General features: G+C 46.8%; 1 protein-coding gene across 1 annotated transcript; it reads left to right on the top strand.

Moving 5' to 3' along the window:
- Window positions 1-135: 135 nt before the first annotated feature.
- C9H8orf74 (chromosome 9 C8orf74 homolog) lies at window positions 136-24881 on the top strand. Its single transcript, XM_026007811.1, has 4 exons — window positions 136-183; window positions 1770-1962; window positions 22452-22855; window positions 24645-24881. The coding sequence occupies exons 1-4, from the start codon at window positions 136-138 to the stop codon at window positions 24879-24881; spliced, it is 882 nt and encodes a 293-aa protein (XP_025863596.1).

Raw genomic sequence — 24881 nt, forward strand, 5'->3', positions numbered from 1 at the left:
AGGGGGAAAAAGCCTGGAAAAAGCCACCTTGAAGCAGGCCTTCATGACCTCACAAAGCTGGCACACTCACCCCCAGAGTCCCAGAAACTCTGAGTCAGTCCTGGCTGGGTCTCCTAGCAACTGGATGCAGTGGCCATGGCACTCTTAACACCCCAGGGAGTAAAAAAAGTCTTCCAATTTCAGGTGAAGAGAAAACATGGCTTTTAAAAGGAATTTGTTCTGATTGGTATAATAGTGAGGTGTGTGTGAGAAGTGGCCCCTCGATGGTGCTTCCTCCAGAAAGACACCTTGGACATGACTCCTTCCCCAGCACACCTCCTGTGAGGCCCACAATGGGTGTGTGCCAGCTGGAATGCCAGGCCAAAGGTTTATCAGCATTTGGAGCTCGGAGGTTGTTTTCCCAGCCTACAGAAACAGAGCCTGGCACAGAGGCTTTGTTCCTGCCTCCATTCTGAGGAGGGCCAGGGAGGTCCCTGGGGCTGGTCACCATGGGGTGCCACCCCTCACTAAAGAGCCTCAAGGCCCTGTGAGCCCTTTGGGGTTGTATGCCAATGTATATGGTTGTGAGTGTGAGGTTGTGGGGAGTGGGGAGGGAGGTTGTTGCTTTAAGGCAGGGAGGGGGCAGATTTTGTTGTTTTCTACGAGCCAGTTCTGGGCTGAAAGGCATGAACAAAAGAGGTGTCTGTGGAGTAATCAAGACCCAACAGTAGGGCCTAGAGCTTGGGCAAGCTCCTTCCAGAACAGGGCTGTCCTCAGAGGGGTGTCAGGGCATTGCTATAGAGCTCAGGCAAGAGGACCCCATGTAACTATGTGCACGGGTCTGCTTCTGGCCTGCAGCCACGAGTTGATGGGAGGGTGGGCACCAGGCGAGGCTTTCCTGGTGGGGTCTCCCTCCCCACACTGGGAACCCACTCCCTCCCTTCCCAACTGGACCAGTTGCTCCAGATCTCTCAACCAGTTGTCCCATCAGACACCAACCTGGAGATTTGTGAGCACTGCAGGGAAGGGCTGCTTGGGTCAGATGGTGAGAGAGGAGTCTGCAGGATGAGGAGAGGGCCCTGTACCTCCCCCAGGAAGCAGTTCTGCCATCAATTCCCCTACAGGAGTTCCCCCAGCCAAAGCCTCCTCTTACCCCAGAGAAGCAACACTCCCATTTGTGGTGGGTATCCACTTCTGCCCACCTTATATTAGCCCCTCCTTAAAAGGCACTTGCTTCTCCTACATCTGTTGACAATCTATAAGAACCTTTCTGGAAGGACCAAACTCTCAAGTGAATTCGGTTCTTATATATAGGACTCTGATCAAGTGTACCCCCCGGTCTGCTAAGGTGCCTGAATTTTCAACAAATAAGACATATTTCTTCTCTGAGAGCATAGCCTCACCAAGCCTCTTTGTAGTCATTTACACTTTAGTATGAATTTCATTATCAGCTTAATAACTCTGGGGCAACTAGTTAAGAATAGATTCAGAGGGAAGTCAAATTTTTTTAGGGAAGAGGAAAGAGGGACCATAGTCAGGACTTGAAGCCTGCTGGAGTCATATAAACCTGAAGCTCCAGTGGCTAGCATGAGAACTCTCAGAAGAAGTGGTGCTAGAAAGAAGAGTACATTTCCAGAAAGGGAAGGCATAATTCTGCCCAAGCATACCCATGATCCTGGTCACTCTTCAGGACGATGGGAAGCTCTGGGAAGACCCCAGTGGTTTGCCCAGTGAGGATGGCATCTTGATTCCTCAATCTCATTCTCCATCCCTCATATCATGCCCTGCAGAAACCAAAAGGTAGGGAGCACCTACGGAGACTGTTGAACTGGGAGGAGTTTGATGAAGTGAGAGACTCCCGCCGAAGCATTCTGCTGGATACCCTCTATGAAAGCATCATTTTTGCCGTGGGCAAAGGCTTCCCGTGGGTGGAAGTGGCCGAGGTGGTCAAGTTCACAGAAGAGCTGCTCAAGGAAACCAAAGGTATAGGGCATCTGCGGCAGGAACCAGCGAGGCTTGCTGGGGAATGGGGGGCATAGGATCCCCCCTGCAGTCTGCAGCCTCAGGAGTCCTCTGAGGAGCTAGAAGCCCCTTTCTTTCTTTCTCTGACATTTAGCATCCTCACATGCTCATAAACAGGTTTCTGTCTAGGTTTCTGAGAAGTGAAGCAAACTGAATGTTCTTGCTGAGGCTTTATATTCATCTCACTGGCTGAAAATTTTCCACTACTCCAAGCTGTTCACACAGCAGCCTGGGTGTTTGTCTCTTGGTCATTTACACTTTAGTATGACTTTCACTATCAGATCAATAACTCTGGAGCAGCTGCCTGAAAGTAGGGTCAGAGTGGAGTCAGATTTTTAGTGAAAATAATTTTTGTTTTGTTTAGTTTTGTTTTTACTCGACATAAACATGTCACTCCTTTGTTTAAATCCCTTCGTTGACTCCCCATTGCATTCCTGAAAGACTGAAAACTGTTCCACGTATCAGGGTTTTTTTTATAAATTTATTTTTTATTGGCGTTCAATTTGCCAACATAGAGAATAACACCCAGTGCTCATCCCATCAAGTGCCCCCCTCAGTGCCCGCCACCCAGTCACCCCCATCCCGAGCCCTCCTCCCCTTCTACCACCCCTAGTTCGTTTCCCAGAGTTAGGAGTCTTCCATGTTTTGTTTCCCTTTCTGATATTTCCTACCCATTTCTTCTCCCTTACCCTCTATCCCCTTTCACTCTTATTTATATTCCCCAAACAAATGAGACCATATAATGTTTGTCCTTCTCCAATTGACTTCTTTCACTCAGCATAATACCCTCCAGTTCCATCCACGTCAAAGCAAATGGTGGGTATTTGTCATTTCTAATGGCTGAGTAATACTCCATTGTATACATAAACCACCACGTATCAGGTTTTGATCTGCTGAATATCTTGGAGGAATCCTTTACAGGCATCAGGTTGCTGACAGGGATGGGGCAAAGGCAGTCAAGTGAGTCTATAGAGGGAGCATCTCTCCCACCCCTGCCCTGGCTTCATAAGAGGAAGAGCATCTCTCCCTGTGATTCCATGGCACAAGAGAATGTAACCACACCCATCCACCTGCAGATTCACTCGTTAAACAAAAATATGGAGCAGCCCCTCTTTGGCTACCATTATAGTAATATTCAGCCAAGGATCATCAATAAGTGCTAAAACCGGTAGGTGAATGCTTGATGAGAAGCTGGGTATTTGCATACTCCCTTCCCACAACATTCTTACTGATCATGAAGGAGAAAAGAATACTTCTGTGTGAGGGAGCCTGGCAGACATCTCCTCCATCCAATGACCCAAGTCAACGTCATCAGTAAAAGTACATATGGAGAATCACGTTCCACCTGGTAGAGCGCAAAAGGAGAACACAGCATCCTTCAGTGATGGTTCTAGCAAAAACTCAGAACCTGACCTAATCACAAGAAAGTATTAAATTAATGGCACTGAACAAAGTCCCTCAAAATCATTAAGGACCTGAGAGCCAAGGTAAGACAGAGGAGTTGTTTTAAACTGAAAGACACTGAGAAGATGTGGCCACAAACATGACACATGGCCTCAGTTTGGGTCTTTTTTGCTATGAAGGATGTATATAAGGGACAACTGGGAAGACTTGAATGAGGTCTAGAGATTAAGCAGTAGTGGTGGTTCAGGGGTGAGCTCCCAGTTCAGATGACTGTGGTTATGAATGCCCTCTGTTAGGTAACATATCTGAAGGCAAGCTGAGATGATAGGGCATCCTGTGGGCTGTTTATTCTTTAAGTAGTTAGGGAAAATTTTCTTTGCACTGTTTTTCCAGTTTTATTGAGATATAATTGACATATAACATTGTGTAAGTTTAAGGTATGCAACATAATAATGTGATATATGTATATACTGCAAAATGATTACCAAAGTAAGTTTAGTTAACATCCATCACCTCACATAGTTACAATTTTTTTCTTGTGGTGAGAACTTTTAAGATCTACTCTTTTACCAGCTTTCAAATATACAACACAGTTGTCACCGTGCTATACATTAACACCAGGACTTGTTTATCTCATAACTGGAAGGGTGTACTATTTGAACACCTTCATCCATTTTGCCTACCCACCTCTGGCAACTACCAGTCTGTTGCATTTCCATGAGTTCAGTTTTTTTTTTTAATTCCACATGTGAGATCATACAGTATATGTCTTGATGCCCTTATGGTTTATCCATGCTGTTGCAAAAAGTAGTTTCCTTTTTTATGGATGAGTAATATTTTTATGGCTAAAAAATATAGTTCTTTTATCCATTCATCCTTCTATGGACCATAGGTTGTTTACCTGTCTTGGCTGGACTGCTGTGAATAATGCTGGAGCGAACAAGTGGGTACAGATACCTCTTCAAGACAGCGATTTCATTTCCTTTGCATATATGCCTAGAAGTGGAATTTCTGGATCGTATGATAGTTCTATTTTTAATTTTTTGAGGAGCGTCCAGACTGTTCTCCACAGTGGCTGCACCAGTTTGCATTCCCACCGACATCACATGAAGGTTCCCTTTTCTCCACATACTCGCCAAGTTTATTTCTTGTCTTTTTGATACCAGCCATTCTAACAGGTGTGAGGTGGTATCTCATTGTGGTTTTGACTTTCATTTCCCTGGTGATGCGTTATATGGAGGCTGTTTTCATGGACTTGTTGGGCACCTGAATATCTTCTCTAGGAAATTGTCTATTTAGGTCCATTGCCCATCTTGATTAGATTATTTGGGGTTTTGCTATTGAGTTGTATGAGTTCTTTATATTAACACCTTATCAGAATATGTGCTCTGCAAATATTTTCTCCTATTTTGTAAGATGCCTTTTCATTTTCTTGATAATTTCTTTTTCTGTGCAGAAGCTTTTTATTCTGATGTATTCCCACTTGGACTTTTTGCTTTTGTTGCTTGTACTTTAGGTGCTATATCCAAAAAATCATGGTCATGACCAATATCAGGGAGGTTTCCTATTGTTCTCTTGTAGGAGTTTAATGGTTTCGTTAGCTATTTTTTTAGTAAAGTATTTCTTTGCATAGATTTGGGCTCACACAAAATGGAGCAGAAGATACAGATTTCCCACAGAAACCCTGCCCCACACATGCACAACCTCCTCCACTACCAACATACCTCACCAGAGGAGGACATTTGTCACAATTGATTAATTTAAATTGATACATCATTATAACTCAAAGTTCATAGTTTATATTAGGGTTCATTGTGCATTCTACAGATTTCAATAAATGTATAATGTCATGTATCCACCATTAAAGTATCACAAAGAGTAGTTTCACTGCCCTAGAAATACCCTGAGATCCATCTATTCATTCCTCCTTCTCCACCAACCCCTCAACCACGACTTTTTACCATCTCCATACTTTTACCTTTTCCAGAATGTCATATAGTTGAAACCATACCAGTCTTTTCATATTGGCGTCTTTCACTTAGTAACACACATTTAAATTTCCTTCATGTCTTTACATGGTTTGACAGTCCATTTCTTTTTAGCACTGAATAATATTGCATTGTCTGGATAAATCAGTTTATGTATCCATTCTCCTACTGAAGGGTATCTTGGTTGCTTGCACATTTTGGCAATTAAAAGCTGCAATAAATATCTGTGTGTAGGTTTTTATGTGAACATAAGTTTTCAACTCCTTTGCATAAAAAACAAGTAATGAGATTGCTTGATCATAAGGTAAGAATATGTTTAGTGTTGTTGGAGACTGCCAAACTGTCTTCCAAAGTAGCTGTGCCATTTTCCATTCTCACCAGCAATGAATGAAAGTTCCTATTGCTCCCCATCCTCACCAGCATTTGGTGTTGTCAGTGTTCTGGATTTTGGCCATTCTAATAGATATGTAGTGGTATCTTGCATTTTCCTGAAGATATATGATGTGGATCATCTTTTCATTTGCTAATTTTATATATATATATATATATATATGCATATATATATGCATATATATATATAAAGAGAGAGAGAAAGAGAGAGAGAGAGATAGAAAGAGAGAGGTCTTTGGTGAGGTGTCTGTTAGGATTTTTACCCATTTTTCAAGAAGGGTGTTTTATTTTTGTCGAATGTTAAGAGTTCTTGGACTCTGTTGGATAACAGTCCCTTATCAAGTGTGTCTTTTGCAAATATTTTCTCCCAGTCTGTGGCTTGTCTTCTCATTTTCCCAACAATGTCTTTTACAGAACAGAAATTTTAAATTTTAAAGAAGTCCAAATTATCAGTTCTTCTTTCATGGGCCATGTCTTTTTATTGCGTCTAAAAACTCATCACCAAACCCAAGGTGATCCAGGTTTTTTTATATGCTGTCTTCTAGAAGTTTAATTATATTGTATTTTAGATTTAAATCTGTGATCCATTTCATTTAATTATTATGAAGGGTGTGAGGTCTGTATCTAGATCCCATTTTTTTGCATGTGGATGTCCAGCTGTTCCAAAACCATTTGTTGAAAAGAATATCTTGGCTCCATTGTATTGCCTTTGCTCCTCTGTCAAAGGCCAGTCACCCATATTAGTGTGGGTCTATTTCTGGGTTCTCTGTCTGTCCCATTCATTTGTCTATTCTTTTGCCAATACCATACTGCCTTGATTATGTACTCTTTTTGAAACTTTTCTTTATTTCTTTATTTTGAAGTGTTTAAGTACATTTTTTTAAACATGTGACACATTTGGGGTCCTCCTCTGGAATTCTGACCAAGGTCTCCAACAGCTGCCAAGCAAATAGAATACACAGTGCCTTGTCCCTCATATATAATGTCCTCATTCCTTATGCACCCAGAGCTCAACAACCAATCCTATCAGTAGTACCTCAATGTCCCTCCCTAATCTCACAACTTTTCACCAGCAGCTTGTCTACCACCATTTCTAACCCACCTCTTTCTGCTTTCAAATCTTACACTTTTACATCCTTTCACTGAACTGCACAGTGATTTTCTTCAGACACAAATAAAATCCCCATCACTCTGCTTCAAGCCATTTAGTGGCTGGCACCGAATCTCACATTTTATGTACTCATGGATCAGCCTCTTTTTATTTCTTACACTGCTCATGTGCCCTTCCACTTCTCTCCTCCAAACCAGTGATCCAACTCTGAAGTCTTGAGCCGATATGGCATTGCTCCTGAGCTGGCTTCAGAGATACTTGGGAAACTTTATCCTAGCCTAGCCTCAGCCCCTCTGCCCAAGCCAGCCCTCACCCCTGGGGCTTTCCTGGCATCCCTCTGGGTCCCGCTCCCTGCTGCTCACAGCAATGCACAGGTACCAGAGTTCAGCCCTATGGGCTGAGCTCTGCAGTGGCTCATGGCCAGAACAAACACTGACGAGCGGGAAAAAGAATGTCAGCCCCAAGCAGGTGGGAACTCGGGCTCTTTCAAGTTTCCATCAGAGTCTTCCACAGGCTGAGCCCGTGAAAAACAGTCAATGATGATGCAAACCCAACTTCAAACCCCAGAGATTAGATCATACTGGAGTTTTCAGCATTTCTGGTTATCACATAACTTGCCAGCACAGCCAACCTATACTTTGTGGACTTCTAAAACTTTGTAGTTGGAAGATGACCCAGATCTGAGTGATCTAGAAACTTAATTTCCTCTACTGCAGGGAGCTCCTTCAACCAGCCAACAAGGTTCTTCCAGCCTCCGCCAACACCCTCCAAGCAACAGGGTGCTCCCTCCTTCCAAGGCAATTCTTCCTTTGTACAACCATGCCTGTTATTTGGAAGTTCCTATTTATACCTAGCTGTAACTGCCTTCTGTACTTTTTACTAGAATGCTTAAAGTCTATCCTCTAGAACCAGAATGCGGGCCCCACAGATATTTCATGAGATTTATGTAATTTGACTATCATGACTTTGCATTTAGACTAGACATCCCCAGTTCCTTTTGTCATTCTCAGTATGGCATCATTTCCATAGACCCTCTTCCTCTATCTCCCCACCACTGCCCTCTTTCTTGTTGCCCTTCTCTGGGCATACTGTGTTTGTCAGTAGCATTCTTAAAGTATGTCATCCAAATCAAAACATGAAACAGGCTGCCATTTGATCAGTGAAGTGATCAGGGATTTTATCACTTTCTCTGTCCTGTTGATGATGCTCCTATTTATATAGCCTATGGGTGCATATACTTTATCAACATCAAAGTCACATTGATTTATACTGAGCAGGCAATCTCACATGGGAATCATTTTTCCCATCCTACCCTTGTGCAATGGCAATTTTGAGCATACACACAAGACTTTACAATCATCCCCACTGATTCCATCTTGTCAGTGTTGGCCCAATCTTTCTTTCCTCCTGACATCTTTTAAATCTTGATCCTGGCTTCTCCAGCTTACCAATTCTTCCTCTTACCTTTAAATCATCTCAAAATTTGAGAAATATAGTCGGTACAAACACTGAGTAGGAACAAGCTCTTGGGTGGGCCCCTCATGTCTGAAATTTGACTCACTGAAGACAGAATTCAACAGGAGGCTCAACATTCAAAGGGAACGTTCCAATCCTAGTTCGGTCCCTTTCTGTATGTATGGTTCTGGGCAAGTCACATCACCTCTGAGCCTCTGGTTACACATCTAGAAAATGGAAAAAGCAAGAGCACTCACTCCATGGGATTACTTTAAGGATTAAATGAGGTAACATATGTAAAGTACATAGCATGGTATTTGGTGCCTAGTAAGTACCCAGCGAGAGCTAGCTATTATTCTTAGGAGGGGACCTCACACACTTGAGACTTGAGAGAGTGATGTGACTCAGAGATGGCATGATCAGATGTGGCTGCATGCACTTTGAGGCAGTGCCCAGTAGGGATCAGCCTCCAAATGTACACAAGCAGCTTCAGTTCCCTCCAAGGGCAGCAGAGACCATCCGAGGCCTTTCTCTTCAGATGCCAGCACTAACCCAGCTGACTCTGCAACACAGGGAGTGGGGCAGGACAATGAGCTGAGAGCAACGGGGCTGGCACTAAAGCCAGAGGCAGGCCCAGGAGCTAAAGGAAATTGGCAGACTTGTCTGGGAAGTGGGGATGGAAGAAAGAGGCAGACAAGATTGTTCCTCGCTCCACCCCCAGGTAACTGACTTGTGAGAGCCGACTCTTGAGTGCAATACCAGGCTGGCTGTGGTTTGCAGAGAGTATACAATGGGGGTACAGTGAGAGCGCCCATGCATATAGAACCACACTAGAACCTGAGCAAGGTCCTGCTGACCTTGGGCCCCCCAGGGTGCTATTCGGGATGATGCCTGTTGCTCCTGAAGATGGTCAGGCTGGCCCAGATGGCATCTCCATGGCAGCCATGCCCACGCTGCTTTCCAGAAATCTAGTACAGGGGCACTTGCAAGAGCATGACCAAGTTCATGAGTACCCTGAGATAGGGGATAGAATTTCATCTGAAGCCTCCTTCTTCCCTAGGCTTTTCCTCCTCACTCTACAGTCGACCCCAGTCTCTGGCTAGACTGGTCCTCAGCATTCCTGGAGCTCTGGTTCAAGTCCTGGTTCTGCCATTTCCTGCTGTATGACCTTGTGAGAGTCCCTTAACCTCTCTGTGCTTCAGATCACTCTTAGTACAAGACGAGGACAGGAATGGCACCAACTTCCTGAGATCGTTCAGGATAGATGAGTTCATTTATGTAAAGCACGTGGCACAGTGACTGGTACGTGGGAAGCCCTGTGAAGGTGCAGTTGGCTGGCCCAGTTCTTCAGGGGTTCCAGGCACTCCCGTGGTCTCCACTGTTCATCCACAAATGTAGGTCTTACCTCTACAGTAGGAGGCAGCGCTTTAGCACTGTTCATTGAGGGTGCCTGGTTTGTTCCTCTTGGCTTTGTTCCCAAGCCCCTGCCTTTGCTTACTTAGTTCTGTTTCCATTCTACCCAGTTCCTGACCCAACCTTGATCTTCTCTTTCTCTCCCACCTGGTATTGCCTGAGACACACTACCCAGGTCTAGACCACAGGCTCATGTACCCTTTGCTCCTTCCTGTACCTACCAGCTCTGGGTTAAACTCCTCTCCTTACCTGGGGCCCAATCCTAGTGGGGGCTAACTGATCCAGTGTCCAGTGACAAAGGGGCACCTGACATCAGCTCCATCTGCTGGAGGGTGTTTCCAAATGTTCTTTCTGTTCATCTTGCCCCTGCCAAGACCCTGTCCACTTATGCTGCCTACCACCTCTGAAATGCCCCCCTGCACTGATCTCAGAGCCCAGGGTCTTCTCACACTCCCATACCCTATGCCATCCGCTCATCCTCTAGGTCCCCAGACTTTGCCACCCAGAGCCAATCTCAGAGCCTCCCACGTCAGGCCCAGGTTTGGCCCACTCTCTTCCAGCCATGGTGCACCTTCCCAAGGCCCTCTGTACTTCACAACTGGGTTTCTGGACCTGCATCCTCTCTGGGCACCCACATGCATGCAAGCACTCCCCCACCCACCCACCGCTAGCAGTGGCTGTCTTGTTCATGTTTCTCAAACCCTGTGTCCATGTGAGTGCCCCCTTTCCTTCTCTATTCAGAGAAGGAAACTCTTCCCCCAAAGTGCCATGGTTAGACAACAAGAGAATCTAGATCCTTAATTTCCATTTTTCTCCCACTGTTTGTACCCCCCTGCCAAGCACAGCATGTAGCATACAGTAGGGCTGCATGAAGAAAATGAATGAAGGAATGGATGGATGGATGAATTGATTCTTGGTGCTCCTGGAAATGATAGGTCCTATATACAGAGAGAAGATTAGGGTGACTTTGTTGAGTGTTACACATCCATGTGATGTTAGAGGCAGCATAGCAGAGCGTTTAGCACCAAATTCTGCAGTCAGAAGATTTGGGTTCAAATCCTACCTCCTCTAATTACTGCGTGAGCTCAGAAATGTTACTGTACCTCTCTGCACCTTCATTTCCTCAGCTCTAAAATAGTGGGCATAATAGTTCCAATTCCTAGTGCAGCTGGGAGGATTAAATGAGACAGGGCCTGCAAAATGTACAGTGTGGTGACAGGCACATAGTAAATGTTTAACAAATGTTAGCTCCCCTGCACACATGGAAGTAAGGTGGGATGAACGGAAGGTGCTGGCAGTCCAGGACTATAAGCTGCTGTGTGCTGCCCTTCAGAGGGCTCACCATCTGCACAATTTCTTGTCTTTCCCTCACTTTGTAGGCAAGACTGCAGATGTATTCAAATCACAGGACAGCAGAATGGAGGTCCAGACAACTTTGAGCCTAGCCCCTCGTGGAGCCACCCCACGCCCATGACCTGCCCTGGGCATACATGTGAGGAAATGCCATTGCCCAACAGCACAAGGGAGAAGGCAGGTATTCCTACCCTTGTTAGAGGATCTGGGCAGGAAGAGCTGGCAAGACAGCAGGTCAGGTCCCAAAAGAGTTGTAGCCCTTCCCATCTCACAGACCACCCTGCCCCTGCTCCGGGGTACACATCCCACCTATCACAGGTGGTGGGGTGCAGGATGCAGACAGTGGGATCCCACTGGTTGGCCAGCTCACGTGCAAGCTTCTGTTTCAGGGCTAGTGTCCATAGGTGGACTGTTGGTCTTCTTAGAAGGGAGCTTCTCCAGGGATTTCTTGTTGCTGTTGTTGTTGTTGTTGTTGTTGTTGTTGTTGTTGCTGTTAATCTGGGGCTAGGGATGGTTGAGTTCTGTTTGCATACTAGATAACAAAGCTGGCAGATGGTATTTAAGGAGGCTCATGTTTATATAACAGTGATTCAGAGCTTTGACAGGACAGCTGCCAGCCCAGCTTATCTCCTGGCCCAATCAGGCCTTTATACCAGGAGGGAAAGAGTTGCCCTTTATTCAAAAACATAAGCTGATTCTGTCCTGGCAAATGGTTCACCAGGATATTCTGGTCTCAACCCCAGGCCAGATGAGAGTCCTGTCGACCTCACCCCTTCTGCCAGCCTGCAGGAAGCCCGGGGCAGATCCCATCCTGCTATCTTCATACAGCCTGGAGTGGAGTCACCAGACACAGCACAGAGAAACAATAAGCTGCCAGCTCTGTCCTGGTGGAAATTGCAGGAAGTGGGCAGATTTTGCACACCCTGTTGAGGGTCTGGGAGAGGAGAGGAGAGAGGTGTTAGGGCATATGGGAACCCTGAGGTCTCCAACTTCACATCTGGGAGTGGCAGAGATTTAGGGTACCCAGAAGGCCCTGTGCATCCTGTCTCTGACTGGCTCATTGCAGCAGGTGAGGGGTGGGAGGGGAACAGCCTCTCTTGCTCCAGGCTTTGTGTCTGATGCTTTCCCTAGACATGTGGGCTAGAAGAACATCTTTCCTTCTGGCTTGGCCACATATCCTGGGGCTGTGAGGAAGTGGGCCTTGATGATCAGTTGGTGAAGGCATGATGTGCTAATCAGGTGAGTGCCCAGTGGGTCATGGCACTGTATTTGTAGTTCCATCCATGGCCACTCCTGATTTGCCAGAAAATGTCATCTAGGCAGCCATGGGATAAAACGCAACCACACTATCTGTCCCCCCAGCAGCCTGGGGCTGCCAGGAGGCAATTACTTCCCCCCAAGCTACCCTGTGCCAGTTTTTCCTGCCAGAACACTAATGGCCTTACCCAGGGTTTACTCCACCAGCCCCTGAGTACCCCACCCCACATCAGGGAGCCACCAGCAATTCAGGACCAGCCCAAGCAAGAGAAAATGTACCATCACTATTCTTGGAAAGTAGCTTCTCCAGCAGCCTTCTCCAGGGAGGCCTGAGTCCAATGCCTCTCCCACTAAACCCTGAGGAGGGAAATTTGACTACAACTTCTTTGTTGCTGGAGAGTGGAAGCTTCCACAAAGGCCATTGATTGAAATCTTGAGAGAGCACTTCTTGGGGCAAATGGGCAATTGCAATCTCAGAGATACCTCTGTGAGTGCATCAGTCTGCTGAGGCCATCATAAAGTACCACAGACTGGGCAGTTTCAACAGCAGACATTTATTTTCTCCCAGTTCCAGAGACAAGAAGTCCCAAGATGGAGGTATCAGCAGGGTTGGTTTCTTCTGAGGCCTCCCTCCTTGGCTTGCAGACAGCCACCTTCTCCCTGTGCACCTCACACAGCCTTTCTTGCGTGTCTTTGTCCTAATTTCCTCTTTTTGTAAGGACACCAGTCATATTGGATTAGGCCCCCACATGACCTCATTTAACCTAAATTATCTCTTTAAAGACTCCATTTCCAAGTACAGTCCCATCCAGAAGGACAGGAGGTTAGATCTTCAACATATGAATTATGGGGGACACTATGTTAATTCAGCTTGTAACACTGAGTCACCGCTCTCCAGATGAGACTGTGCCAGTTAGTAGGCTAGAAACCAAGACTGTGCCATAGAAACCTTCCCCAACCTTCCCCAAAGAACACACATCCTGCAGAGGGAGGTTCAGTGAGGACTCTGTGATTCTGGTATTTTCGCACGTAGCATCTATAATCCTCACTGTGATCTTGCATCATAGTCATTATTTTAATGATGAAGGAATTGAGGTCCAGAGTTGAAGGAACTTGGCCCAGGTCACATCTCCAGTAGATGGAGTTGGGATTTGAACCCAGGTCTGTCTGACAGCAGGGCACATGCCCTGCCATGTGACCTTCCATCTTGACCAAAGGGATCTGTACACAGAGCACCTGAGAGTCTGAGAGGCATGAAGCCTGGGAAAGCACCCACAGTGAGTGGAATGAGACTGCTGGCATGCAGGAAGAGCTGAGTCCCTGGAAGAACCAGGTGTGGAACACCTGGAGGCAGGGCTCCTAACTAGGTCACCTGGAGTTACAGCCTGTGCCTGGGATCCTGACCCCCAGCAGGATGGCTCCAATGTGGTGGGTGGCACAGACCTGACTGAGAAGAGGAGCTGTGTCCTTTGGCTAATGTGTTCTGGCCTAGATGTGCCACCTGTGTGTGGGCAGGTGGTACCACTGCCTTAAACCTGACCTCTGGCCCTTTAGAGTGACCTCATGCTCTGCCTCTAACTTCCCCTGTCCTTTCCTGGGTCAGCTGGACATGCTGGTCAGTCTGGAGTCCCCCAACATCAAAGGGGATAATACATGAGTATGAAATAGCTTATTTTTAGTCTAGGTACAGTCCCGTGTCCCTAAAGACCGTGGGATTACTTAGTCATTTGTAACTCAGGAATGAGGACAGGATGATGATGAAGATCCAAAGTCAGGACCCTCTTTGCTAAACTTGAGATGGCTGCAAAGCTGGCCATGAAGCACCCACAGCGTCCTTAGATGTGGCTATGGAAGATTGTCAGCCTGTCGGAAATCATCATAACTTCTTAGAATCAAAGAGGGACCCAAGAGATCACCTGATTCAAACCCCACTAAACCACCACACACATTATTCGATAATCCTCTCACCAGCCAAATGCCTGCTCACTCCTCAAGACTAGACTGCTCCGCTAATAAATCTCTTGTTTCTAGAAAGTTCTTCCTGCTGCTGAACTGAAACGGGTCTCTTTGAGCCTTCTGCCTGAAGACTTCTGTTCTGTTCTCCAAAGCCTCCTCCATGAATCAGCTAATAGACGCCACTTACTCAGCTATTCTGCAAACATGGCCAAGGCATGCTAGGCTGGAGAAGATGGGATGTCCACTCAGCTGTCCCTATGCACTGAGCTACACTCACAGAACACCTCTCTAATGTTCACAGCAATTGCAGGTGGTTGGGTACTCTGTACCTATTTCACAATGATGCAGCTGAGGTTCAGAGAGGTTTGGTAACTTGCAAATTATCACACAGTAAATGTCATTAACCTTGAGATCTTCTGGCCCCAGAAGATCATCTGTTCTTCCTGCCAAAACTCTTTAGCATCAGGCATGCAAACTTCTTAAGTTTGCATATAGTTTAACTATAAAGAACAAACCGGTGGTTACCATGAGGTGGTAGGTCGGGAGTTGGGTGAAATAGATGATAGGGATTAAGGAGGGCCCTTGTGATGAGAACTAGGTGTTGTATGGAAGTGTTGAATCACTATATTGTACACCTGAAATAATAGAACACTGTGTATTAACTAACTGGAATTAAAATAAAAACTTAAGCAAATTAAAAACACTTCCTTTTCAATGAAAAAAAACTTCTCAAGGAATAGGGGTGAGGAACAATGAGGGGGTGCATGTGCTAAGCGGATGAGGGGAACATTTTGGGCAAAGAGAAGAGCTTCGGCGAAAGCCAATGACAATCTAAAATATGTGGCCCTGTCTTTGCCATTTGAGTCCCAGGATAGTGAACACAGGAAATCTTTAAAAGACCAACAAAATCTTTATAATTCTGCTATTGGGGTAGATTTTTTTTCTTTAATGTGGTTACTGGTTTATCTTAAAATCAAAAACAAAACACCTAGTGGGCAGGAGACTAGTAGGGAGTTTCCTCCAAAAATTAAACATAGCATTGCCATGTGACTTAGCAATGCCACTTCTGGGTATAAACCCCCCAAGAACTGAAAACAGGGATTTGAACAGATAAGTGTACATGTTCGTGGCGGCATTGTTCACAATAGCCAAAAGGCAGAAGCAACCCATTCATATGGGTTAACAAGTCTGTCAGCAGATGAACAGATAAACAAAATGAGATGTATGCACAAAATGAAATATTACTCAGCCTGACAAAGAGGGGAAATTCTGGATGACTTTTGAGGACATTACACTAAATGACATAAGCCAGCCACAAAAGGCCACGTACCTTAGGATTCCACTTGCATGAGGTATCTAGAGCAGTCAGCTTCACAGAGGCAGAAAGGGGCCTCAGTTTCCCATCTCTAGTGTGAGAGGATTAGACTAGTTCAATAGTTGCCGAAATATGCTTCTTGGTCTGAGAAACTATTTGCCTCAAATAAATTTGAGAAATATTGCATACGCTCAACCCTTTTTGGCCATCCGCCGAGCCCACTGGCATACTAAGGGCTCTGTTTGATTTCTTTTGATTCAATATATCTTCAAAGTCTCTGGCTACAGAACATTCATTTCTATGTGATACCAATTGCAGAACATCCTTTGGAAAACCATGACCAACTGGATTGGTGGCCCCTTCCAATGTCCACCTCCAAGAGTCTACAGAGAGAACCCACAGCTACCTGGAAGTGGATGGTTGGGTCAGGTTGGGGTTTGAGTTCTGGCTTCCCCATACTGCCACCTATGTGTCCTTAAGCAAATCCCTGGACTCCTTGAGCCTCAGTTTCTGTCATGGGTAAAATGCCTACACCTGCCTCACAGAGCTAGGAGGGGTTGGGTGGAGCCTGAGATGACCCAGGGCACGTGGGGCCCAGTGGGAGCACCCCAAACAAGAATCCTCTGCTGCCTGAAGGCAAGCACACCCTGTGTTCTGAGCTGTCCCTATCGTCAGCACCTTGGTGTATATGAGTTTGGCAGAACCTTACCCTGAGCAGAAAGATGGGCAGGGGACAGCGTTCGGGATGCAGGATGGTGGTGAAGACAAGGGTCCTATGCTTCTGTCTGCTTCCTACCAGCCCAGGCCAGCCCTGGCAGGTGCTAGGAAGTCAAGCCAGCCAGGCTGCAGCCTGACTTGGTTCCTCCCCTTCACGCCAAGGCAGGGGCAACCAAACTGGTTTGTCAGGGGGCCCTGGTGGCACCTGGATCCTCCCCCTCACTCCCACCCAGGAGGAGCAGCACCTCTTCACTGTTCCCAGCCCTTCCGGGACATGGCACATCTCCCCTGCTCTCACCCAGCCCCTGACCCCGCATAGGAGGGGCAGCGGGAGGCAGGAAGCCAGAGTGTCTTGTCCAAGCCCAGTGCCTTTTTGCTCTGACTCTGGAGCATCTGGTGTTGTCACCCCACCCCCGCTCTCTCCCTCCTCGTGGCCCTCCTCCATTCCTGCGTTCGTGCAGGTGCTGGGCTCCGGGGGTTTGGGGACCGTCTTCAGGAAGTTCCCAGCAGCCAATGCAAATGAAGGCCACTCCCTGTTATTGAAGAGCAACCTGCACGTACAGATCTGTCCCCCCGGCAGCCAGAGGCTTCTCTCTGAGACTTAATCCTTGGCTTTCTGAGTCATTGGAACCTTCTCAACCTGCAGCAAATACACAATGGTCTGAGGGCCAAGAAAGTGTGTCTCACGAGCCAGCTTGGGATGATCTTTGCTGAAAACCAGAGCTGGTCAAAAGAGTCTTGGGCCTGGAAGTTAGAATCCAACCCAGGCACTCCTTCTCCGGTGACCCTGGATGAAGTCCATCCTTGGGCTTTATGACCCTGAGGCTAAGGCCACAGCTCATGCCCATAACAGAGCACCTGCCAGGATGACAGGCAGCTGGGAGCACTTGCCAACATTTGCTGAGGTCACTCAGCATGACTGGGCCCTCAGACTTCTCGATTCAAACCTGGGTTCTGTGCATATGCCACCAGAAGCCGAATCTAGAAGACCAAGGGCCGGCCTTGACAAACCAGGCAGTTGTGGCTGCCCACATCTGGAGGATGCAGGTGATCCCAGCCCTGTGCTATGCCAGGCCAGGCTGGAGGAAGGACAGGGCACTTGCCACTATGTTCATTCAGCTCCACGGAGCCCAGAGAAGATGAAATGATTCGCCTCACTAGTTTCACACACAATTGCCCCTACACCAACCTATAGTCTAGCTTTGATCACCAGAAATCAATGACCTCACCCTGGTCCCCCAGACTCTGAGATTCCTTTACTGATCATCCCTGCCGTCCTCCACACACCACCACCATTTCTCTGAAATGCCCATCTGACCCCTCCCTTAAGAACTCTGAGTGTTTCTGCAGCTCTCGGTCAGAGTTCTGTATTTCCTTCCAGAATTGTGATGATTCTTTCTATGCACACACTCCCCATGGGGGGGGGGGGGGGAGTCATGTGAAATTCTGGATGTAATTTCAGGTGTCAATCAGTCCCAAGGCCCATCCTTGGATTTCCTTGGGGTCCGTGGGTAATGGTTAAAGAGCCCAACTTGTGTTTTGAAGTCTAGCTCTCTCACATGACATACACAAGCTTCCCCTTTGCAAACTGAAGACACCAAGCCCTTTTGTTCCCTCAGGTGAGTCCCACAGACTCCAGCTCTGAGCCATGTGGATTATGTACATGGCCACACTGTACCCCACTTCCAGCCTATATCCCTGCAGTCCCTTCTCTGGGAGTGCCCTTTTCCACCATCTCCTGCCAATCTCTGTTCTTCCACTCTGGGCTCCAATGTTCTCTTTGTAGGAAGCCCTCCATGGCTCCTGGCTCCCCAGCATCCTGATCCAGTCCTGATCCCCACACAAGCCCCTACCTTCCATCCCTCTGCCCGCCCCACCCCCACCATGCACACACACACGCACACACACACACACACACACACACGCACACACGCTCTCTCTCAGTAATAATCTTTAAAATTTTTTTTAATATTTTATTTATTTATTTAGGAGAGACACAGAGAAAGAGGTAGAGACACAGGCAGAGAGAGAAGCAGGCTCCATGCAGGGAGCCTGATGTGGGTCTCGATCCCAGGTCTCCAGGATCACTACCTGGGCCGAAGGCAGGCGCTAAACCGCTGAGCCACCCAGGCTGCCCTTTAAAATTTTTTAAATAAAAAGCTATCAACATCCAACTTAATGTTACACCTGTAATTCTAAATAATTTTAATGTATTTTATTTATTATGTAAATTGTAATTGTCAAATTACATAATCAAAGAAGCAATTTATATAGGTACATAATGATAATAGCAATGCAATTAAGTCTTTATTTATTTATTTTTTTGTATTTTTTATTGGAGTTCGATTTGCCAACATATAGCATAACACCCAATGCTCATCCTGTCAAGTGTCCCCCTCAGTGCCAGTCACCCAGTCACCCCATCCTCCCGCCCACCTCCCCTTCCACTACCCCTTATTCGTTTCCCAGAGTTAGGAGTCTCTCATGTTTTGTCACCCTCACTGATTTTTCCCAGAGGGGGAATGCAATTAAATCTTAAAATGTCATTCAAAATTGCCACTTCTTTAATGGAAAAAGTTTACAAAATTAATTTTTTAAAATTATTTTCAGTAAACTTAACTTTCGACTTTTACTTCTTACAGTAAATAAATTATGGGCAGGAGGGGGTGGGAGGGGGTGGTTCGGGAGGTGTCTGTGAGAAGGTGGCACCCCCTGGGAGTAAGAGTATGTCCATGGCCAGCAAGGGGGCATCCTAGACCAAGTCCTGGCACAAGGGTATACAGGGTATGGTGGAAAAATAGGGGGATGTCGGCATGCCAGGCAGGAGCAGAGGGGCGGGGGGGAAGGCAGGTTTTACACAGAGGAAGACCATGATCTGACTCATGTTGTGAAAGGGTCATTGTTTTAACACCACTCAGGCCGAAGACCAAATTCCTCCCATAGGGGCTTAGGAGGCCCAGCACCACCAGGCCACTGCCCACCTCCCAACCTCATCTAGAACTCAATCTCATCTCTCACCAGCTGATTTCTAGCTTGCCAACCCCTCACCTCCAGCCTTTTGGTTCCTCAAATGGGCCATGCTTTCTCCATCCACAGGGCCTTTGCACATGATGTCACCTTTGCCTGCTTTACTCGTTCCTTCTTCTCTTTGCCCAGTGACTCCTCTGACACTGTTCATCTCATCTCTTTCATCGTCTCCTCAGACAGTTGCTCCTTGGCTTCCCTGACAAAGTCACTTGTTTCTATTCTGTGCCCACTCAGCCTGTATAGCCCTGAGCAGAGTTATGCTCTGTGTGTTTTCTCCTTAGCCCTTCATGGCCTCCCTGGAACCAAAGAGCTCTTGACACCTGGAAGGCCCCTAACACCTGTTGGATGGTTAAATGAATAGTTCCATCATGCACTTAACATCAGAATGTGTCCATTTACTCACTAGCTACCCATTGGCCCTACTGAGCACAAAGCCTTGTGCTGAGGACTGAGCATTTGTGTAATTGTCACCTCTTCTACAAACTGGATGCTCTCTGAGGGCAGTGGTCATGTCAGAGATGAGTGTCCTACCTGTATCATGTTCTATTAGTGGCCCCACCACTCTTTGAGTGTCCTACAGTAAGCACCTGGGAGTCATGTAGGTTGCTACTACACTCCACATCTGACGATCAGTCCTGCCACTCAAACCTGCTCCTGCCCACACCTGTTGACCTAGCATTCTCAGGCCACAGCAACTCCCATCTGCATAGGGCCACACCATGCACCAGCACCACGTGACCATCAGTGGGATCAAGTTCAAGGCAAGCATAGCCATGTGTACAACCTGCCTACAACACAGTGCAGACCCTGCACTGCCTACAGTGCAGACTCCTGGCTTCTGAATACAGCATTCAAGGCCCTCCCGTCTGTCTTCCACCTACTTCCCCACTCAACACTTGCCATATTCTGCCTCCATCTTTGAGTGCCAACAACAACAAACCCAGTCTTGTTCTCCACCCATGCCATGCAGCTTCTTGCCTCAATGCTCTCACTCAGGCTATAACCCAAGAAGTGCCTCCCTCTTTACTGGCTCAGTCCCATTAAGCCTCTCAGATGTAGCTCATGTATTATCTTCTCAGGGGGATTCCCTATCCTCAACTGTACATTCCTCTTCACCTGATTCTGTTTCTTTTTACACATGTACTGTAACATTTACTTGTGTGTCTCTCCTGTGAACACCTTGAAGGCAGGGATCTGTTTATCGTAGTATTGCCAGATCTAGCATAGTGCCTAGTAATTAATTAATAGGCACTCAGTAACAGTTGACAAATTAATCTTGGATGAATGGGTGGATGAGTGTTTGGATGGATAGGTGGACAGGTGGGTGGATGGGTGGATGGGTGGATGGGTGGGTGGATGAATAGATAGAGAGATGGATGGAAGGAAATAGAGATGTGGCCAGGAGAGACTTTTCTCACAGGGCAGGAACAAACTCTTCTTTCCCTACAGCATTTATTTTTTTTAAAATTCATCCTATAGTATTTATTACTACCTTGTAGCAGGCTTTGTGCAAGGCACTTGGACATATCATCCCATTCGATCCTATAACAATCCTAGCAACTAAATATAATTATTCCCCATTTTACATCTGTGGGAATGAAGGTCGAAGTGTCATAGCTAGAAAGGGTCGGAGCTGTCCCAAGCCTCCAAACCCTCCCTCTACACCACTCTGAAACAGAAGCATTCTCTTGGGGCTCTGAGCCACCTGATTGGCCTTGAAAAAAAAGGAAAACATAGCCCACTAACCTTCAATTCTGCACAGTGGAGAAGCGCCTCTTCAAGGAGGGGCTGAAGTCTAAATCCAAGTGACACTTTCCCACATATTATAACGAGGCTCAAAGTGAAGTAGTGCTCCATCTACTACAACTTTTCTAAGATTATGATGCCCTGTCATCTCAGTACTCTGGGGAGATTTAAGGTAAATATTCCCACACAGAGCCAAGAGTGAGGAGCCAAAATGAACATACAATGGGAATGGGAGGGTGGAAGAGTTTACAAACAACTACGTGGGCAAGACTGATACTATCCCTTCTTATGGAGCATGGAGCCCTCTGGCTGGGAAGGTGGGAGACTCTACCAGGGTCCCATGGGGGGATCATACAAGAGAGACAAGGAAGGGAACCTAGATACAGCTCGGGCCTCCACTCCAGGAGGAAAGCCAGGCTTCCTGCATCCAGTGCTTGGTCTCTATCTTAAATAGATAAAACTGTGTAATCCCCAAAACATGTGACTTGGTGGTCATCTGGCCCAAGTTCTCATTCCACAGATGTAGATACTAAGCCAGGGAGCAAGAGACACTTGATTGAGTTTACAGTGCACTTCAGGGATGGTGTCTGTGTGAGAACCCAGGTCTCCTTACACCAGGGCATGTTCTTTCTTTGTCCTTCGTCTAACCTCTCTCTTTTCCTGATGTCTATCCACTAAGGCACACACATCATTTAGCCATCACCCTTTACTGAACCACCCCCTGTGGTAAAACTCAATCATATGCTGAGAAGAGTCCTGCCTCCTTGACCACAGCACAACCCCAAGCTTTTGTTGGAGTTGTGGGTAAAAGGAGTGAATGGGAGGAGATGGGAGAAGACAGTTTGCATGGTAGAAATAATATATGCCTAGCTCTATGACACACATCTCCAGGATAATGGTTTCCTGAACATCTGTTTCTCTAAGTTATCTCATGCTCCACACTTACTAGAATCCCTTTTTTTACATCTTCATCTCCTTTCCAAAGGGTTTGAAGTGAAAACAATAAAAATCACAGCTGAGGTAAACCTTTAAGATGAGAGTTAAGTCAAAATATAGGTAAGGAGTGGGATAATCCTATAAAAAATGAGATAAATGTAAGTTACTACATAAAATTGGGACTGAGCTTCCTAGAAGCCAAGGCAAAAGTGGAACATGATACACTCCATAGCTTTTAAGAACTACTAAATGGTAATATAGAATAGCTGGTAGGATGTGGGCTCTAGTGTCATAGGGCCTGGGCTCAGCACCTGTATTGATCAGCTATTGATGCAGCTTTACCTCAGTTCACACTCAGTGTCTGGCCCCTCTGTGCCCACAGGCTGCTCCATCACTGAGGCTGTGACAATTCTGGGGAATAAGCTCAGAGATTACCAGGGGCAGTTCAACACCACCCACCTGCTGGCCCTCTGTGACTACTTCCACAACACCTTCATCCGCCACTACAAACTCTACCAGTATGTCCTGGGCCAGGACCAGGAAGTCAACCTGACAGTCACACACCTGGAAGTGTGTGCGCCACCCCAGCCCCTCCCTCTGGCCGAGGGTATGGACAGGGATATCTGGCAGCTGGAGCAGCAGGTGGCAGAGCTCAGTATGGCAGAGGTGCAGAAACGCACCGATTTGCTGCTCCTGAAGGAGGCACTGCACATGGAAAAGGATCACAAGCTACAGAGAAAGTTCTCAGAGGTGCCTGAGCAGCCCAGCCGGGTTCTGAAGAGAGAGGTAAGGCTGTGCCTGTGAGAGGTGAGAGGATGCTCACCTGCCACATATAAATGCCCATCCCTACCAAGAAAACATCAAGGCTGGGAAGGACCCCATTTTCTGCATACGTGGGATGGAGGAGAAGGGGACAGTCAACTGAGCAGGGGCCACAGGGTTTGCGTGCATGTTTCACAAAACATTTCTGAGAGGTATAATTCATGTCCCCATTTCAGTAATGAGACGAGTGAGGCTCAGAGAATTTCATTAACTCACCCAAGGTCACCAAGCTATCAAGTGGTAGAGTTTACATTTGAACTGAAGCCTAGCTGGCCCCAAAGTCCAAGTTCTTTCCACTGCAACATTCATCAGTGACAGATTCCACAAAAAGAAGACTCTAGGCTCTGAACCACAGATTCTCTCAGGGCCCTTCATCCATCAAGGCCTGGGGGTGGGGGAAGTTGATGAAGGAAGGTGCAGACAATGGGGATAGCCCAAGGTGGATGATATCATGAGGTAGGCAAAGGAGTGGGGCTGGTGAGTCAGAGAGAACCTAGGAAAGTCTAGCATGGATCTAAGAAATCAGGCTGCCCCCTTGACTAGTCTTAAGACCACTGAGGCTCCAGGATCCAGAGTCTCAATGACTAGCTCTTTGCTAAATGGTAATTAGCATGTCCCCAGGGCAGCCAAACTCTTAAGGGCCTGATAGAGTCCAAATTCATTTTTTATACTAGACTCAGGCACTTGTATCACCACTGCCACACCATCTGTGAACACAAGAGACAAGTGTGTGCATATGTGTATACACAACTGTGTGCATCTGTTGGGGGGTTTGGGGCTGGAGTGGAGGTAGAGACACAGGGCCTATATGTTCCAAAAGGTTTCTAAATTGTCAGCCAAGGAGTGAGTGGCCCTATTCCTTTAAATATATAAAAAATATGGAGAATAAATCTAAAGAGAAATTAAAATCACAGAACAAATTATATTCTCCTAAGGTTAAGTCAAGTCTCCCAGAGAAATAGCACATTGGCTGCCCTGAAATCTTAGAGCATTAAGATGTCCAGCAAGGAAGGACCCAAAAGAACTCAAGCAACAGCCTCTCTCCACCCTGAGAAACCTTACTCTAGAATGTGTGAATGGGCCACAGAAGGGGAAGGGCTGCCTTCCCTCCCCACCCTCTTCTCTGCACAGCTGTCCTTCCCTGCCCCTCCCAGCTCACCTGCCAGCCCCCCATTACTTTGCTGCTGGTCCCTGCCTGGTGAAGCTCATGGACTAGAGTCTCCTCCACTGTGTGCTCCTAGTCATGTGCCTGAACTAGAGACACTGAAAACCATAGGATCAATATGATGCATCCTCTTGGAGTACAATCCTCCCCAAGGACTTAGGGGGGAAGGCCTGAAGGGGGAAGGAAAGAAAGTCAATGGAACCTAAAATAAGAACTGTGGGAGAGGACTGTGGGGTATGGGGGTGTGACTGTAGGTAAAGGATCAGAGCCATGGCCAACCCAGAGCAGATCCGGAGTGACACGAGAGACTTCACTCTCTTCCCAGCTCATGCTTCCCATTGGCTGAACTCAACCTAAAGCCAGAAGTCAAGGTAGCCAGTTGAGGCAGCCCTTATCAGTCATCCCCTCAAAGCACAGAGTAGGGTGGAGAAAGGTAGCCAAGAGAGCTGGTGGGAGAAATGGAAGATTCTAGAACACAGAAAAAGATGCTGATATGTTCAGAACTGGATCCCAGGGAGGGACCCTATCTGCAGATGGCCTCAGCTTTCCCCAGAGCCCTAATCACTAGCCATGCTCTGTTTCTTCCAGGAGTTGGAAAATCTCATCAGTGAGGCCATTCACATTCAGATAGAATGCCTGAAGGAGCTGCTGCAGTATGAGATACAGATAACTTTTGATATTTTGGATCTGAAACTACAGAAGAAGACTCTGAACCTCAAGGCTCCTATCCCTTCCCCACTCTCAATCACTGGCCAGCCAGGCCAAGATGAATCCCTTAAGCTCCACAAAGCAAATAAAGGAAAGAAAGCAAAAGCAAAGAAGTAG

This window comes from Vulpes vulpes, chromosome 9, assembly GCF_048418805.1.
Source record: "Vulpes vulpes isolate BD-2025 chromosome 9, VulVul3, whole genome shotgun sequence".
Taxonomy (NCBI): domain Eukaryota; kingdom Metazoa; phylum Chordata; class Mammalia; order Carnivora; family Canidae; genus Vulpes; species Vulpes vulpes.